Genomic DNA, 19,356 nt, shown 5'->3' with positions numbered 1-19,356 from the left:
GCAGCGTGAGAAGGTTACAGACAGTTCCATGGGGGATGGATGGATTTCACCGGCGGTTCAGGGGCAGAGACGCGAGAGATGACCCAAATGCAGAAATAATCAGAAATAGTGCAGGTCTCCTGGGGTCCTGCAGAGCCAGCAGTGCCCAGGTAACCACACCAGTGACGTGGCGGGTGGCCAGGATTACCTCATCAGTACCAGAAATCCCAAATTTGAGTACAGATATAGCAAAACTGGGACCAGTGGGGAAAAACTAATTGGGAGCACATTGTTTATCAGGGCAGAGAAAGGGAGGGATCAAGACGGCTGAGGATGAACAAGCATGGGAGAACAAAGGCTCCATGTGTGTGTGGAGCAAGAGACTCATGCAGAAGGCTGCTGGTGAGTACTCTTGCCTGCTCAAGCCCTGGACCTGCCCACCACAGTCCGTCCTACCTCCATATTCAGCTCTATTCCTATTTTTCCTGAGTGTGTCACTAGCAAACCCCAAGCAGGACTGGATGGCATGTAGGACACGAGGTCCACGTGCCAGCAGCTGGTCAGACTGGGCCCTGTGGCCAGCTAACTGCCAGATGAAACATCTGCAGCCAGCTACTACAAGGTGTGTGTGTGCACATATGTACTTCTTCCTGCACGTGAACTTCAGTTCTGATCAGCCAGCCAGGAGGAACCGCATCAACCACCCACGTCGGCTGTGCCTGTGAGCGCTTTGTGCTTACGTGGGTGCCACCGGTTAAGGCACTGCGCTGTCTGTGCAGCCAGCCACGCGTGTGCTGTGTTTGTGAACACGCGTGCCCGTGTGCCCACACCTCTGCAATTTATGAGGAGCTACTGGAGAGAGTCCAGCGCAGGGCTGCGAGGATGAGGAGGGGACTGGAGCATCTCCCCTACGAGGAGAGGCTGAGGGAGCTGGGCTTGTTCAGCCTGGAGAAGAGAAGGCTGAGAGGGGACCTTAGAAATGCCTCTAAATATCTGCAGGGTGGGGGTCAGGAGGACGGGGCCAGACTCTTTCCAGTGGTGCCCAGCGCCAGGACAAGGGGCAACGGGCACAAACTGAAGCAGAGGAAGTTCCAGCTGAACCCGAGGAAGAACTTCTTCCCTCTGAGGGTGCCGGAGCCCTGGCCCAGGCTGCCCAGAGGGGCTGTGGAGTCTCCTTCTCTGGAGATATTCCAGCCCCGCCTGGACGCGGTGCTGTGCCCCCTGCTCTGGGTGACCCTGCTTGGGCAGGGGGTTGGGCTGGGTGACCCACAGAGGGCCCTGCCAACCCCTACCATTCTGTGATCTGCTCAGTCTCACCACTGGCTGGACCTACGGCGGGGAAAAGCAGCAAGCAGAACAAGAGGTGAGAGGCCTTAAAAAGTTTGGAACTAACAATACAGAATCACAGAATCACAGAATAGTAGGGGTTGGAAGGGACCTCTGTGGGTCATCTAGTCCAACCCCCCTGCCGAAGCAGGGTCACCTACAGCAGGCTGCACAGGACCTTGTGCAGAAAAAGCAAAAGATTCGACCACCCTTAACAGTCTCTATTGGTGGTAAACTCAGCCAGTGTGCCAGGGAACTACAGCACTGAAGGGAAAGCAGAATGACATGGAGGGTCATTGCACAGCATCTCAGAACCACTGAATAGCTGAGGTTGGAGGAGACCTGTGGAGATCTGTCTTGCCCCACCCCACCGCTCAGAGCAGGATCAACCACAGCAGCCTGCTTAGGACTGTGTCTGGTTGGGTTTTGAGCATCGCCCGGAAGGAGACTCCACGGTCTCTCTGGGCAACCTGTTCCAACGTTCAATCATCTTTATGGCAAAAAAAAGTTGTTTTGCATATTTAAGTGGAATTTCCCCCTTCAGTTTGTGCCCACTACCTCTTTTTCTGTCACTGGATACCAGTGGGAAGAGTGTAGCTATGGCTTCCTTACTGCTTCCCACCAGTATTTATACACACTGACAAGATCCCCCCCAATCCTTCTCTTCTCCAGGCTGAACAGTCCCAGCACCCAAAATTAAGTGGTTGAGTCCCCATCCCTGGAGGTGTTTAAAAAAATGTGCAGATGTGGCACTTCAGGACATGGTTTAGTAGGAATGGTGGTGTTGGGTGGATGGTTGGACTCGATCTTAGAGGTCTTTTCTAACCTATGATTCTATGATCACCAATGAGTGAGTAAGGAACAGTGTAAAGTACCTGGACTGGAAAACTAGATGGACTAGTTGGACTAGATGACCCACAGAGGTCCCTTCCAACCTCTACCAAATCAGGACCAACAGCCAAACAAGAGTAATATAGAATAATCACCCTGAACAAAGATGATCGTGACAGAATTTGATGGAGTAAGCAGAACACAGGTAAAAATGAAAGCTAACTCTGAAGAAATTTGTTGGCACCCAATTGCCTGGAAGCTCTGCTGAGACTGCCAGCGCCCTACCCACGCCGCTAGGTTACCTGTCCCACGCCACAATCAGAAAGAACAAACAGTGCTCAGACACAGAGGAATCAAAGTCCTGTTACGGGAAACCCAGACCAGTGAACTCTGTCTGGTTATTCCCCATTCTAAAAGATAACACAGACAGAAATGAGGAAAGCCACCAACTGTTGTCACAGACGAAGAACCTTGACAAAAGTTCTGTTGTTCAACACAGTCCTCTTCCACGGCCCCACTGCCCGAAGGAGGGGCAGAGCCCCAGACATCATCTTGAGCAGCCTGTGAAGCCTATTCCCCTTTTTGCCTGGTTAAACACAAATTCCCCCCCAGTTACACAATTTACTGATTACCACCAGGAATGTAATCTTCTCACCTGGGATTCAGTGAGGTATCCAGCGTCAGGCCCCTGATCAAGACCCGTCTTCACCACCTAGTCAAAGCAGAACAATAAAGACACACTGCTGTTAAGTCATGCCTGACAACATCTACGCTTTAATGAGGCTCCTCCTCGTTTAGCTGCACCTCCTGTGCTCACAAGTGACCCCTCCCCAATATTCAAGGCACCCTTCAGACTCGCCGGGTCCTGTCCGTGCTGTTCAAAGCAGAGCTACGAATCCCCTTGTCCTTCTAGCACAGAACAGCTATGATGGCAAGGAGGGTTTTTTTCCACACATACCCTGTGGTTTCAGGAATTGTTTTCAGTAGGTCTGTGCTCCTGTAATGTCACTGCTCTCAGAGTCAGAGAGGGGGCATTCACAGGTTTTAGAGAAGTCTTGGCAACAACTCAAATAGTGAAGAGTCATTTTAAAATAAGGACTCAAGCACGGACAGTGTCTGTAAGTAATACAACGCCTGTGTAACTCAGGGGACTAACTTTTAAAGTATTATGTGGTCAGTACTATGAAAACAGCAATTCATTTTCCTGGCTTCAAACAGGTTAACCCAACTCTTTAGGAACTGTATGGAAATCCTGGAAAAACTGCAGCTGAAAGTTTCATGGACAAAGTATTCGAGCTAAGCCCTTCCTCAACTGGGATTCTTGATCTTTCCCTTACTGGTGCCACTGCCACGTAAATTGGTGATGATATCCTGAGAAGCTATTCTGAATTTTACCACGCTTGCTGGATACACCACACAGCTAGCCCTCATTCAAGACTGATCTTCTGTGAAGATGAGGACACACGGCTCGACTCAGAGGAAGGAACCACAGTCCCTCTGTTGCCATCGCATCCCACAGATCCACCTCACCGTCGTTTCTCGGGCCTCGCAGTGGGAGTTACCTCGATGATCTTCAGTGGAGCAGGGTAGAGTCCTTTGGTTTGCTTCTGAACTTTGTTCTCCACTGTCTTGTAGACTTGCCGCCTCACAAGCGGGAGAGCCATAGCATAGTCTGTTATCTCTGCAAGATGGGACAAAACATGGCTCAGCACAGTGCTACATCCACAATCAGCCCTTAAATGATTAACCTGAAAGCTAAACAGTATAGACGTGAATGTTGCGTATCTGAAGTAGAAGCACGCACCTGAAACTCAGCCACAGGTAGCATGGTCTGCTCCTTCCCCTCTACTCTGCCCTAGTGAGGCCCCATCTGTAGTACTCTCTTCAGTTCTGGGCTCCTCAGTTCAAGAAAGATGAGGAGCTACTGGAGAGAGTCCAGCGGAGGGCTACGAGGATGAGGAGGGGACTGGAGCATCTCTCCTGCGAGGAGAGGCTGAGGGAGCTGGGCTTGTTCAGCCTGGAGAAGAGAAGGCTGAGAGGGGACCTTCGAAATGCCTCTAAATATCTGCAGGGTGGGGGTCAGGAGGACGGGGCCAGACTCTGTCCACTGGTGCCCAGCGACAGGACAAGGGGCAACGGGCACAAACTGAAGCCTGGGAAGCTCCAGCTGAACCCGAGGAAGAACTTCTTCCCTCTGAGGGTGCCGGAGCCCTGGCCCAGGCTGCCCAGAGGGGCTGTGGAGTCTCCTTCTCTGGAGATATTCCAGCCCCGCCTGGCCACGGTGCTGTGCCCCCTGCTCTGGGTGACCCTGCTTGGGCAGGGGGTTGGGTGGGTGACCCACAGAGGACCCTGCCCACCCCGAACATTCTGTGATTCTATGGCTTGTTCCACAGACAAGTCTCATTTAGGGCTAAAGTATCGTCCTAATCCAACTGGCGACAGACCGAGCTCTGTGGAGCAGAGCTCACACATCATTTGTGGGCTCTGCTAACTCCATAAGGGTGCTGCCAAAGGGGATTAGTACAGAGCAGACCCATGTGCCTCTTCCAACTTGATTACTCAAGCTTGGTACAGGACTTGCTACTAAAACTCTGAAGATGAATAGTCCTCTGGAGGTAGCTGCTGCTCTCTCCCTGAGGCTCGGCTCCCTTCTAGTACACTTCAGGAGCCACCACGTGCAGCTCTGGCAACGTCATCTGAAGATCAGATCTACAGAGCAATGTGTTCTCTACCAACCCACCTGGCTCAAGAGAGGATTACAACATGAAATAACTTGGTTTTTAAAACGGAATTAACTAGGAGCACGAACACACCCCTGAGAAGCAAAACTGTATTACCCTCACTACAGTCCCCTGGGATGTGGCTGTGATGCCCACAGACTTACTCTGCATCAGCCCTTTCGATCTTTTGGCAGACACGGTCCTGTTGGCTAGTCCTCTGGCAAAGCCAATTGCTACCTCCTCCAAGTACTCAATCGTCCGTGCTTCTGGAGTCTTCACACCCGGCCCTGTGAACAAAGGAGAAGTCTTGAGGAAATGCAGAAGTCATCACAGATGGCTGATGATACAGAAAAGCAAGGATGAGACAGCATCATGATGTTCCTTTGAATTCCTACCGCTCTGTTCCCCCCTGCCTGACTTTTCTTGACTATGAATGGAAAGGCTCAACAGGGAACGACATGAAGGCCCCAACGTGTTTAATACCCACGGCATTATACAGAAATGCCAACACGCCAAGTCCCGATGGGAGCAGACAGCAGTTTGCCACCTAAACATCAACACCACTTTCACAGAGCCACGGAACAGCTCTGGCTGGAAGGGGACATGGAAGGCCATCTGGTCTGACCCACCGTGCAAAGCAGGGCCAAGTTCTAAGCTAAACCCAACTCTGGAATTCAATGAGGCTGCTCGGGGTCACGTTCTGCCAAGTCTCTGAACAACTCCAAGGATGGAGGCCCCATCACCTCCCTGGACCTCTGTATCAGTGCCTGACCACCTTGTCACAGATCGTGCCCTTTATTCCTCAACCTTTTACTGTGCACAATTGTAGGCACCCCTCTATCTCAACAGAACTTAGGTGTTCCACCTCGCCTGCCTCTTGTTGCACCTCTCCTTTCCTACGTGGTACAGTAAGTCTGCACAACTACGTCGTGCCAACGTACAGACAACGGTTATGAAGCACTGTGTCCCCGAAAGTCACCCGGACTGGAGCTCATGTCCAATGAAACCTGAACCTTTGACCTCAGGTGCAGGAAATCAGGTTCCAGCTGAACCCGAGGAAGAACTTCTTCCCTCTGAGGGTGACAGAGCCCTGGCCCAGGCTGCCCAGGGAGGCTGTGGAGTCTCCTTCTCTGGAGATATTCCAGCCCCGCCTGGCCGCGGTGCTGTGCCCCCTGCTCTGGGTGACCCTGCTTGGGCAGGGGGTTGGGCTGGGTGACCCACAGAGGGCCCTTCCAACCCCAAACATGCTGTGATTCTGTGAAATCTCTCGCTTGCTTTAGCCAGTGCCACACAGAGCAACACCCAGCCAGGCTCAGGGTACCGTGCCATCCACCTCGCAGCCCACCCTGTGCTGAGACCTGGTTTGTCCCACAGAGCTGTCCCACCAGCAATGAAGCAAGCCACCACAAAACGAGTTTTAGCAGTCTCTGGGAGCGGGTTGCACAATTTGCAAGCACAGGACTCGTACCATCAGCACAGGACTGAAAAGGCCGTTGTGTAACGCAGCTGGAGGCAAATGCTGGAGGAAAGAGCAACGCCCAGCAATTCTGCACAGAGCCACCGTAAGGGGCTTGCAGCTAAACACGCAGCCTCGGACTGCCTTTGAACTAGCAGAACGAACCTGATGAGGCTACAGCTCTGCATCCTTACAGCTGGGCAACCTCATTAACCCTCACTATAAACTGCTCCAACCACACCCAGATAGAATCCACCCCCACGCCTGCTAAACCATGTCCCCAAGTGCCACATCCACACGGTTTTTGAACCCCTCCAGGGATGGGGACTCCCCCACTGCCCTGGGCAGCCTGGTCCAAGGCCTGACCACTCTTTCAGGAAAGAAATTTTTCCTGATATCCAATCTGAACCTCCCCTGATGCAGCTTGAGGCCACTGCCTCTCATCCTATCACTTCTTGGGAGCCGATGCTGCACAGAGTTCTCAGAGCTAAGAAAACACCACAGCAAACAACCACTCCCTGACACAGGAGACAGTTAACCAAAAACAAACCAGAAACCCCCTCCTCTTCCACCTCCCACTACTCTCTCCCTCCACTAAAAGCTGAGGCCTTCAAATTTAAGGTTTCACCTCTCTTCTCATAAAGACTTGAGAGCATATACTCAGCAGGCCCCAAACGCTGCTGCCTGCTGGAGGGTGACTCTGCAAGAAGCAAATAAAGGAGCACGTACATTCTGACCAGGTCATGAAAGCTCACTGTTAGGAAGTCTCACTCATACCCTGGCAGTATGTCAGGGCCATTCTAGGGGAAAACAGTCCAAACAAAACAAAGTATTTCATTTCACAGGCAGCTCAGGAAACTTAACCCAGAGCTGCTGCATAATCTACCTTTCACAGAATCACAGAATATCACAGAACAGTAGGGGTTGGAAGGGACCTCTGTGGGTCATCTAGTCCAACCCCCCTGCCGAAGCAGGGTCACCTACAGCAGGCTGCACAAGACCTTGTCCAGGCAGGTCTTGAATATCTCCAGAGAAGGAGACTCCACTACCTCCCTGGGCAGCCTGTTCCAGGGCTCCGTCACCCTCAGAGGGAAGAAGTTCTTCCTCATGTTCAGACGGAACTTCCTGTGCCTCAGTTTGTGCCCGTTGCCCCTTGTCCTGTCACTGGGCACCACTGAAAAGTGGGCAATGCCCAGTGGATTTTAAATAATTTGCTGGCAATTTGAGAGCATTTGGGATTTCTGAGCTCAACCGGTACCAGCTTCCAAACTCTCTCTCCACCACTTCAGGGCAAGGTGCCCGAGACCTTCAACTTCAGCGACCTGATGAGCTACAAGATGTAAATACCCGATTTCCCCTTTCCATCAGCTTGGGTGTTCAACAAGCGCTGGGCTTTGATACTACAGCTGAGGAGCAGAGCTGTTTATTTGTCAGTCTGAGCTACAAGAACTATTCAGGCAAGGTGGTCAAACCCAACTTCACAATATTTTGCAGTGTCCTAACTCGAGAGCTCCAAGCTGTTGACTTTCATCTGCTTTCTTCTATAAAAGGCACACGCCAGAATCAGACCTGGGCACAGCAGTAAACAGATCAAGAGAACGCTGTGGAGCTCCCTGCTGAAGGAGAACTGATTGCACCCCATGAAATTGCCTCCTGATTAATGCTGTCTCTCTCCTTCAAAGCTTCCTATAATCAGTTAAAGCATCACCCCAGTTAAAGCTGCTTTTGCCCGGACGCTGAGAGCGAACACGAGGATACTCTGCAGAAAGCCTTCTGGCACTGGCTGCTATTTGAACAAACATGGAATGCCTCTAACGCTTGCAGGTAATTTGTTTTTTTTGTGTTCCTCCTATGTACTTATCTGGTCTGAGCTAGGATCCCAAACAGCTCTAGGATTCCAAACAGATCTTCAGAAAGTTCAAGTATCCTTTAGCAAGCCAGGGTAATCACTGGTATAAAGCACCACATTTGCTGGCTCATAAAAGCCAATTCACATTTAAGCAAGTGTCCAGTGGTAAAATTTATTCAGGTAATTTTAACTGAAGCCTGAGTACCACTGATCCATTTTATAAGTGAGAATACAGCTACGGACATCTCCTCCAGCTGAACACTGGCATGTAAGACAGAACGGACACAGGAGCTTCCCTTGCACTTCTCAGGGTAGGCAGCAGCACCTTCTCTTTTTCTTTATTTTCTTTAGTTCGAACTCAGGAGCTATGGGCCAGGAGGGTGCTCTGGCCATGCTCTGCCTGGGGAAACCAAGCTCAGCATGCTGTGACTGCATGGCAGTACCAGTTGGCACGGCAGTTTCCATTCTGACTCCTGGCTGCAGCTGCTCAGACCTTTCAGAGGAGGCTGTGGAGGGTTTGCCCCTCCATTTAGTCACCTTCCAAGAAAGACCCCCTTAGTGAAGGAACGGCAGAAGCAAGAAATTATTCACTAGCCCACTCGGCGCTTGGAAGTGCTACTTGGTCTGCGGCTGGCAAGGAATTTCTCCACCCAACTTGAAGTCAGTTGGCAATGCAGAGCGCCTAAGCTGTGGGGGTTGGCTTCTTCTCAAGATCTTGTCACAGAGATTAACATCTGCAGGCTGCATAAATGTAGGCATCAGTCATCCATTCTCCTTTCATTATGGGTTGCAATCTGCCCCTCTGACATGATAAATGAGGAATGCAGGTCCTTATCTGTATAATTAGCTTACCCAAGAGAGCCAGCAGGCCTGCCCTCTATGCTAACCTTTCCCTATTCACTTAGCTGTAGCAGGAGCCTGACATTTCAAGGTCCCCGTGCACATGCTTCTAAGGCAGGAATGGAGACTGCACTGCAGAGCGTGGCAAGGACTTTGCAGTCCCTATGCTTTGCCCCCACTCGACTGCATCGATGGCTTCTCCACCCATTCCAGTAAGGGGGAGAGGTTAACTGACAGGCAGCAGGACCAAGCAGCTGAGAGGCATCATGTCTGACCGAGTGGGTCCACCAGCTGATCAACCAGACCCATCTTCTTTGCTCTGTCAGCACGGATGTTCCTCCCGGTCAGCATCATATCAAAGGCAGCAGGAACTCCCACCTGCAAGGGCAGAAACGGGATTTCAGAATGGGAGTGTGCCACGCAGCGGCAGAGGCTATCGAGTAAAGTGTTTCTCCTACTTACCATCTTTGGCAGCCTCTGAGTACCCCCTGCCCCTGGCAGGAGACCCAGTAACACTTCAGGTGTTCCCAAGATGGTTTTCTTGTCCTTTGTCGCTATTCTGTAGTGACAGGCAATGGCAACCTTAAAAAAGGAAAAGAAAACTAAAGGTTTTCCTGTGAAAGACCACAGAAGAACTGGGCATCCACCACAAAGGTCTCTCCTACACACTGCCTCCTCGGCTTTCCTCTCAACCCTACCCCAATTCCCTAATTCCACTGTCTCCAAATTCCCTCTGCGCTCACTGATGGCTAATTCCAGCAAGAGGAGCACACATAGGGCAGATGACAGCAACCAGCTACCACACGAACATGAAACCACCAAACTGAGCCAACCTATTTTTAAATCTCACCTAGACCATCAAGGGCTAAATTCATTCACTTCACCGAGGGCATGATCCCGTTTAGAGATCCGCCACGATACCTGGCTTATCCCTGGATCACCAAGTCCAGATCTGCCGCCGCAGTGCTTGTAAAAAGCTACGACTGCTTGAGAAACCAGTACGCAACCGAAAGACTCCATTCCCACAAAGTTCTTCTGTTTCAGTAACAACTTTGCTCCAGCAATCACCACGTAGTCTTTCAGTTTACGAAATCCTAGGTGGAGATTATGAAGCAAATACGGCAGCCAGCCGAAGCGGCCAGCGACGGAGCAGAGTACACAGGCCAGGGCGAGCCTGGCCGGGTTCCCCGCACGCATCCCCCTCACAACAACCTTTTAAAGAAGAGAAGTTGCTGGGATACGAGACTCAGTTCATCTCAAAAGCAGCAGTTTACAAACTGGACTCTGCCAGCAGCATTTATCCAGACCCAATGCTTGCCAGAAATGGCCATTCTTCCCTGTGACGCTCTCATCTAAATATCAGCCCATGCAGATTCATATTTGATTAGCTGTCTCTTAACAGAAGCAGAAAAATTAGCATGGCAGAACCCTGAAGCACAACCAAGCCATTAAGCTGCGACAAACTCGTTTGAACGGATGTAATGAACCCACGCCAGGTCTCCAATCCCTCTCACACCACGCAGTCCTGCAGGCATCGTCTGGGTAGTTCAGAGACCCAGCGCTATCAACTCCCACCGCTGCTTGTCAGACCCGGAGCTGTTCAATACCTCCAGTCCTCCTCCCAGGCAGGAGCCACTGATGGCAGCAACTATGGGCTTTGGAGACTGCTCAATTTTTTCTAGCATCTTCTGTCCTTCCTGAGAGAGCTGAGTCACCTCCTGAACAGTCTTGCAGGCTTCAATCATGCTGCGGTGAGGCAGAAAGGCTGATCAGAACTGGCAAAGCACTGATAAAAAACAGCAGTAAAACGGCGAGTGCTTCAAGGAGCTTGTTCCCCGTTTCCCACAAAGCTCCAGTGACTGACAGACAGGCAAGAGCTATTTAGTCTCACTCTTACACTAACAGACAACGCAGGAAGACTACCAGATTCAGTGGGTTAAGTCTCTGCGTGCTGACACTGGGCTGCGCCTGCAGGCAGTGAATGAGTTTCCTTGTGTCAGAGCTTTGAAAGCCTCTGGGGGAGAGGAGGAAGGGTCACAGGAAGCCTCAAAGCCCTTGCCAGGAAGGGTGGAGGGGAGAGCCCAGGATCACTTTTTAGAGGAGCAGATGGCCAGTGCTCTGATGTTTTACCCCGCCAATTAGAGACTCCCCGTGCCAATTATTCCGACGGAGGCTAGCAGCATTTGCCAAGCAGGCGCAGTTCAGCAGGTTCCTGGTGTTGAGACCAGCAGACACCTCTTAAAACACAACCTGTCCTTTCGCTCTGCTTACTGGCTCTAGCTACTGCCTCCTTCCCACCACAACACACATCAAGTCTCTGCCTCCAAACGGGGCAAGCCAAAAAGGTAACAAGGTTTTGAAGGGCCTATTTGTAACTCACCTTCTTTCCTCAGAGCTTTCTGGCTTTTAATGTCTTTAAACAACTATTCTGTCCTGCCCCATGTCAGGACTAGGGGCCAAAGGCACTCTGGAGCCCACTGAGAGCACCCACATGGGTCGTCCCATACTAAATTGCTTGGGAGGCCGCTCAGATGCTGCACATGGCAGAGGGCCGAATCCTGCCTAACCAAAGGGCTACGCTGGCAGACTGCCAGGCACTCCAACCCAGCCGAAATGAAGTCCTGCATGTAAATTATCTGCTCCTGTTGTGTCCCAGACCAAGGGACAACGCTCAGCCTGGAGCCAGGAAGGGTTTCCTTGGCTGCACCCCCAGCACGCAGGAAGGAGTGACCAAGTGTTACAGCCAAATGGGGTTTAACGACTTGCCATGCTCCTCTTTTATCAAGGTCCTAACTTCATTTGAGCAAGCTGGGCATCCTGCGTGCACGGATTTCATTCCCAGCCTCTGCCTCGCCCCCAGGGAGCTGTCAGGGACAAACTGCTCGGGCTTCACAGCGCGCCAGACCACTGGGCCTGGATGCTGGACTTCAGAGAAAGCTCCATCCGTGCCGCTTCCAAGGTCCCCGTACTCACTCGATATCTGCTCCAGCAATGAAAGTGCCTGGCTTTGAAGAGATGAGGACGGCACTTTTGACAGCTTCGTTGGCCCAGATCTCATTCATTACATCTGTAAACTCCGAGTTCAGTTGTCTGGATAGAGTGTTTACCTGCAGGCAGCAAATAAGCATTGTGAACAGGGAGCTCAGGAGACAGCAGACTTCAACTTCTGATCAAGTACTGCACTCAACCACCATACCATCAGAAAGCCTGCACAGAAGACAGACTGACAACAAAAAGCCAAAGCCAGTCGTAGGCCTAAACAGATTTTCCAAGCCAGTGGGAGCAGCAGCTCTCCAGCCTTTCAAGATTTGCCTGCTGAAAATTAAAGGACTAGGCCATCCAGGAAAATTCGCCCAACAGCCAGAGCGCTGCATGGCACAATCGTAACGCTTCTGGGGCACTCAAATTGAGCCCAGATTTGCTATAAAAGTTAGTTCATCTTGTGTGATAATACAGCAAGAAAACCTGCAGCGGGTCATCAAGTAATCTGTTATGAAGAAGTTCCTCCTTAACCTGACCAACAGTGGGTTTGTGACCTCACAGATTTTTATGAGCTTCTAAGCTGTTTTTTCATATACTATGGACACTCCCCTTGAATCCAAGATTTTCACAAGATTTAGCAATACCAAGAGCCTGTGAGACAGACAAGTTAGCTTGGTGCATACAAAACATCTCCACGAGGCATTTTCAGACATCTCATTAAATGCCCGAGCACTCATTCCCCTGTTTCCGCTCTGTTCTCAGCTTTGAAAGTCTGCAGGTTAGGAAAGTCCTTAGTCGTAAATCAGCATTTTCAATGCCTTCTCCACAGGACTGCTCACCCCACCGTGGACAGGCCGATTGACCACGGCCAGCTCAAACAATACCTTTGAATTTGGTGTGTTGAAACGCACGACTGCGACATCTCCTTTGATATCGTAGCTAACGTGGGTTCTGGCTGGAAACAAATAGAAAAGTCTCATTAGCTTCTTCGCAGCGGATTTTAAGCAAGAAAACGAGCTTGCCTAGAAAAGCTTTGCACTTACTCTGAAGAGCAGCGGAGGCGGAGATGTTACGGCAAGCATAACCTAGGGAAAAGATGTCGCAGATGTTAAAGGAATTCTTGGTTGTCTCAGCTTAACTCTGCTTTATCCACACATCCTCCCATCTCCCCTCATCTGCCGAGTCCAGCGCTCTGGAAAATCCCACGTCTGGGCCGGTTCCTTCTCTTATGGCTTGACCTGTGCCACCACCAGAGCTCAGCAGACTCCGCGCTACCGAAGTGACCTTCACAGCTCCGATTCCACACCGCAGCTTCCAACACCGGCAGTGCCAAACCGCGGGCGAAAGAAAGTCAAATCCTTCACAGAATCACAGAATCACAGAATAGTAGGGGTTGCAAGGGACCTCTGTGGGTCACCCAGCCCAACCCCCTGCCCAAGCAGGGTCACCCAGAGCAGGGGGCACAGCACCGTGGCCAGGCGGGGCTGGAATATCTCCAGAGAAGGAGACTCCACAGCCCCTCTGGGCAGCCTGGGCCAGGGCTCTGTCACCCTCAGAGGGAAGAAGTTCTTCCTCGGGTTCAGCTGGAACTTCCCAGGCTTCAGTTTGTGCCCGTTGCCCCTTGTCCTGTCGCTGGGCACCACTGCAAAGAGTCTGGTCTCGTCCTCCTGACCCCCACCCTGCAGATATTTAGAGGCATTTCGAAGGTCCCCTCTCAGCCTTCTCTTCTCCAGGCTGAACAAGCCCAGCTCCCTCAGCCTCTCCTCGTAGTGGAGATGCTCCAGCCCCCTCATCATCCTCGTAGCCCTTCTTCCCGGAGAGCTGACGAGCGCTGAAGCGAGTGGCACGCAGGGGTGTTCTGCCGCGCAGTCCCACGCTTCTTCACACGCCAAACCACAGACCCTGCCACGCTTCGGAGCGTTTCACGCCCACAAGTCAACTTCTCTGCAAATCAAACAGAACTGCCCGAGAGCGATGCTGTAAATACACGCTCTTGTGCCCAGTGAATGGTGCCACCCCAAGCACTGCTTCTCAGATCACGGGCTCTGCAGCTGGTGAGCCACTAAAAGAACACACAAAATATTTATTCTCGCCTCGATCTATCAACAAAATACTTGATCCATCTTGATAACTACATATATATACTATATATAGTATATATATGTCTATATACTACATATATGTGTATATATATATCAATATACTACACCTAGACAAACCTGTCTTGTTTCGAAGCACTCTGAGAACTCCAACCCTGGTAGGAACCAGTTCTGTTCGCGAGCGAAATGCCACTTTTCTGACTCACAGATCCCCCTGTTCTGCTGAGGAATTGTATTTGGCCTGACAGTCTCTCGCTACGTGAATGAATCTCAGCTCCATTCAAGTGACCTTCATCTTGACCGAGAGGATCCTCTAACACAGGTCTGGGCTGAATCACTGCCAAAGCTGCCCCAAGCCTGAGATCTAGTGGAAGTGTCACTTCTCAAGCACCACAGGCACACCGCTCGAGCGGAACGCAGCCAGCGGAGGTTTACTGTTCAACGCTGCTAACGCGTCCAGGAATGAAACATTCCCCTTCCCAGCAGCAAGAAGGTGGAAAATCCAGTCCAGGGAGAGCAAACTCAAAAGCCCAGCCAGCACCGCACCAGCCGGTGCCTTCCCCGTCCCCGCAGCCCCGTGACGCAGGCTCCGGGCCGCAGCTCTGCTGCCCTTTAGCCCTTTTTCCACTCTGTCTCTGATTCTGACAGCAGGTCCTGACCTTTGTACTGCATTCCCCAAGCCCAGGATACACGGCGTGACGCTGTGGGGACGGAAATCCAGCGTCCGTCTGTGCCGGTGGACAGGTCTGTGAGTGCGTGTCATGTGCTCACAACACCATTTTATGAACTGGTTTCCACTCCAAAGCTACTTTGAAGTAATCTTTGACTAGAACAACACCCTGATCGTAACTACAGAACCACAGAATGTTTCGGGTTGGAAGGGACCTCTGGGGATCCCCCACTCCAACCCTCTGCCCAAGCAGGGTCACCCAGAGCAGGCTGCACAGGACCACGTCCATCCAGGGTTTGAATATCTCCAGAGAAGGAGACTCCACAGCCTCCCTGGGCAGCACTGCAGATGGGGCCTCCCCAGGGCAGAGCAGAGGGGGAGGAGAACCTCCCTCGCCCTGCTGCCCACACTCCTCCTCATGCACCCCAGGATCCCATTGGCCTTCTTGGCACCCAGGGCACGCTGCTGGCTCATGGTCACCCTGTCGTCCCCCAGCACTCCCAGTCCCTCTCCGCAGAGCTGCTCTCCAGCAGCTCAGCCCCAGCCTGTACTGGTGCCTGGGGTTGTTCCTCCCCAGGGGCAGGACCCTGTACTTGCCTTTGTTGAACCTCATCAGGTTCCTCTGCGCCCAACTCTTCAGCCTGTCCAGGATTGCTGTAGCCAACACTAATTTTCCTGAACTTTTTGTGTGCTGAAGTCAGGTGCTCCTGAAACGAAACGCCAGTGCTCATTTCCCACAAAACCGAGCGTGGTCTGACAACAACTCCCCTGCTAACAGATGCCTGACGCAGAGTACGATGCGCTTTCAACGGCAGTACTTTAACTCCATGAAAGCCACACAGCTCCACTACTTCAAAAAGAAGGCGAGGATGGAACTACCTCACTGACTTCATTCACCTCAATCACACAGAATCCCACCATGGCAGGGACCTCTGTGAGTCACCCAGCTCAACCCCCTGCCCAAGCAGGGTCACCCAGAGCAGGGGGCACAGCACCGCGGCCAGGTGGGGCTGGAATATCTCCAGAGAAGGAGACTCCACAGCCCCTCTGGGCAGCCTGGGCCAGGGCTCCGGCACCCTCAGAGGGAAGAAGTTCTTCCTCGGGTTCAGCTGGAGCTTCCCAGGCTTCAGTTTGTGCCCGTTGCCCCTTGTCCTATCGCTGGGCACCACTGCAAAGAGTCTGGCCCCGTCCTCCTGACCCCCACCCTGCAGATATTTAGAGGCATTTTGAAGGTCCCCTCTCAGCCTTCTCTTCTCCAGGCTGAACAAGCCCAGCTCCCTCAGCCTCCCCTCACTGCAGCACAGGGCTAGGCACAGCAGGCAGGAGAATCAGACCACGCAAATCTCGGCTGCAAGACAAGCGACCGTGTTTTCCTTCGACACCCCCAGCCAGGCGTCTGCTCGGGCCGGGCTGTGGGAAGGTGAGCGGCCGTCACTCCCCAGCGCTCACCGACAGCAAGGCGCTGGCTGTGCAGTAAAAAGTGCATCTCATCCAAAACACACAATGCCAATTAAAAATAAAAAGGGAATGGATTAATCAACCTTTGTCTCTTTCTGCGGCCTAACATGCTTTCCTCTTTCAAATCAGTTCCCAAACAGACTGCTTCCAAACCTTGAGTCCCACTTTGCCTTTCAGTTCTAGCAAAACAAAAGATAGGAAGTGGGAAAAAACCAATATAGCAAGGGCACAACTCAACAAACCTCACTACATTTCACTACAAACTCTTCTGGGAAAGCCATTAGAGTACCAGCTGTTTAACATCCCAGTGAGGTTTCTTTAGCCTGACAGTATTTTATTTTAGAGCCCAGAATACTGGTGGAAAACACGTCTAAAAGCGCCTTTACTTGGTCACAGTCACAGCAGACCTGCTGTAGGCGTTGACTCCTTCAGCAGTGCAATGGTAACTTGCCAAGATCAGGGCCAGAAAAATCCTCCTTCAGAATCCCGAGGGAGCAGCAGCAGGCCAGACGCACGCTTCTGCCGTTCCACCAACATTCTCTCCGGAATTAAAAGCCTTGAATATCGATTCCACTGTCACCACTTCACTCACTCCAGTTAAAACCCCATCTAGAGCAGGGACACCGACGCTTCAGGCCGCTGCTCTCAGGACTTTGCCGAGAAGTTGGAGGCAGCAGAGAATGGAGATCACCCCTTTCACACAGCCCAGCCGCGACCTGCTTCTTCCCCCTTTCTCTTTGTCATTTCCTCTGCTGCTTCCCTGTCCAGCGCTTCCCCTTCCGGCCCCTCCACTCACCCGGACGCTCCATGCCTCGTGAAGCGGGCACAGCCTCCACGGATGGGTCACAAAAGCCTTCTCACAGCCCCGGACCAAGCCAAGCACCAGCAGAGCAAAGGAGCCGAAGCCTTCAGCCTGCTCCTGCAGCACTGAGCGCCGAGCTGTGAAATTTATTACAAACTGAGCTTTCCTCTCCCCTCCGGGGAGCCGCTCGCCCGCGGCACCTGGCTCAGCAGGTACGGCCAGCTCTCCAGCTCGGCGTCTTCTGCCTCCTCGCTGCTTTCTGGCCTGCCCTGGCGAGGTCTGCACCCAGCTTAACAAACACTCTGCCGCGGCAGAACAACGCTATTAATTACGGTGAGTGACAGCGTCCTCCTAGCAGCTCCAGGACTGTTTGCAATCAAGAATATTGCCAGTTATAACCAACAACAGCCCGAGCACCGGAGCTACCGCAGTTCTGCTGGCTGTCGGCCGCAGCACCCGGCTCCCACAGCACCCAGCTCCTGTACAAACGCCCTCCAGCACGGCACATCAGACAGGTCAGGTCAGGCTGAAACGAAACGCTGCCGGATTTCAGGGCAACAGCGCTCGCAGACCCCGCAGAAAGAAGAACCAATTTCTAACAGCCCTGAGCCTTGCGCTTCGGCCTTCCCGGTGGCACCGGGCAACTGCTCGCTCGGGCAGCTTGGTGAGGAATCCCAGCATGGTCGGGGTGGGCAGGGACCTCTGTGGGTCACCCAGCCCAACCCCCTGCCCAAGCAGGGTCACCCAGAGCAGGGGGCACAGCACCGCGGCCAGGCGGGGCTGGAATATCTCCAGAGAAGGAGACTCCACAGCCTCCCTGGGCAGCCTGGGCCAGGGCTCCGGCACCCTCAGAGGGAAGAAGTTCTTCCTCGGGTTCAGCTGGAGCTTCCCAGGCTTCAGTTTGTGCCCGTTGCCCCTTGTCCTGTCGCTGGGCACCACTGGAAAGAGTCTGGCCCCGTCCTCCTGACCCCCACCCTGCAGATATTTAGAGGCATTCCCCCCACCCCCGCGGGGACACCCCCTTCCCACAGAGACGCATCGGGGTCTCGAGGGCAGTCACAGGACATGGGGACACGCGCCCTGGGCCTACGTGCACGCAGGAACACTCTGTCCCCGTGGGCCAGCTCACGGGCTGAGGACGATCCTGTGTCCCCCCACACAGGGTCACGGGGACCCCCAGAGCCAGACATGGCATCCAAGGATGCGGGGGTCCCAGCTGGGCACTGGAAGGGCAGCCTGTCTCAGGGGCTGGCGTGGGAGCACGTCCTGTGTGGGGGCACGTACCCCCCCACGGTCCCCTTCCCTGGTAACACCCCACTCCTCACAGCCCCCACGCTGACCCCCGCTCCGTGGCATCCCTGTCCTTCCCCCCTCCCAGCAACACGCTCATGCGTGGGTACCCCTCCCCCCCTCCTCAGGGATCCCCCGCCCCCACTGTCACCCTCATGCCTGGGCATCCTGCCTGCTGACACCCCCCCCCCCCTCCATGTGTGGACTCCCCACCCCCCTCTGTAACACCCCCCCCTTAATGCCACCCTCACACATGGGCACTCCACCTCCCCTGCCTGAGCGACCCCCCAGTTCCTCGCTCCCCACCCTCACGCGTGGACACCCCCTCGCCCTCTGCGACCCCTTCCCGCCCCAGTGACCCCCCTCTCCCCGTCCCTCACCCCTTACTCTCATACGTGACCCCCCCGTCCCCCCACCTCAACGCCACCCTCACGCGTGGGTACCCAGCCCACTGCTCCCCTCGTTCCCCCACCCGCCTCAGCGACCCCCCTCCGTTCTTCACCTCCCACTCTCATGCGTGGACACCCCCCCCATAATGCCACCCTCACGCGTCGTCACTCCTCCCGCTGCCCCCCCGTCCCTCACCCCCCCCTCTCACGCGTGACCCCCCCGCCCTCCACCTCAATGCCACCCTCACGCTTGGGCACCCCTCCCGCTGCCTCCCCCCCCCCCCAGCGACACCCCCGTCCCTCACCCCCCACCCTCACGCGTGGGCACCCCGCCTCCCCTGCCTCAGTGACCCGACCCCCCCCCCAGTTCCTCGCCCCCCACCTCCACAGGACACGCTCAGGCCACGATCCCCCCCCAACCCCCACAGACCGCGCCCGTCCCCCCGCCGCGCCCGTCCTCCGGCCCCGGGGCGGGAGGCGGCAGCCCCGGAGGCCGCGGCTCACCCGGGGGCGGAGGCCGGCGGGCCGGGCCGTACTTGGCGGCGGCCGTGAACCGCCCCAGGCTGCCGATAGCGCGCACCGCCGCCGCCATCTTTGCTGCGCGCGAGGTCGAATGAGGGAGAGGCCGCCCCGGGGGCCCAGCCTCGTCCTCCCCCGCCGACCCC

General features: G+C 53.8%; 1 protein-coding gene across 1 annotated transcript in view; it reads right to left on the bottom strand.

Annotated features, from left to right (window-relative positions):
- Window positions 1–19,311, bottom strand: part of HADHA (hydroxyacyl-CoA dehydrogenase trifunctional multienzyme complex subunit alpha) — a 36,045-nt gene extending 16,734 nt beyond the window's left edge. Inside the window, exons 1-10 of the mRNA XM_075415127.1 lie at window positions 19,196–19,311; window positions 13,027–13,068; window positions 12,868–12,938; window positions 11,975–12,108; window positions 10,609–10,747; window positions 9,464–9,583; window positions 9,277–9,379; window positions 5,021–5,143; window positions 3,699–3,817; window positions 2,792–2,848 (exon numbers count right to left, since the gene is read on the bottom strand). Of these exons, the coding sequence (XP_075271242.1) occupies window positions 2,792–2,848; window positions 3,699–3,817; window positions 5,021–5,143; window positions 9,277–9,379; window positions 9,464–9,583; window positions 10,609–10,747; window positions 11,975–12,108; window positions 12,868–12,938; window positions 13,027–13,068; window positions 19,196–19,283 (996 nt within the window). The 5' untranslated portion in view covers window positions 19,284–19,311. The remainder of the gene's footprint in view (window positions 1–2,791; window positions 2,849–3,698; window positions 3,818–5,020; window positions 5,144–9,276; window positions 9,380–9,463; window positions 9,584–10,608; window positions 10,748–11,974; window positions 12,109–12,867; window positions 12,939–13,026; window positions 13,069–19,195) is intronic.
- Window positions 19,312–19,356: the final 45 nt, after the last annotated feature.

Source organism: Opisthocomus hoazin, chromosome 2, assembly GCF_030867145.1.
Source record: "Opisthocomus hoazin isolate bOpiHoa1 chromosome 2, bOpiHoa1.hap1, whole genome shotgun sequence".
NCBI lineage: Eukaryota > Metazoa > Chordata > Aves > Opisthocomiformes > Opisthocomidae > Opisthocomus > Opisthocomus hoazin.
This window is presented reverse-complemented; position numbering and strand designations above follow the sequence as displayed.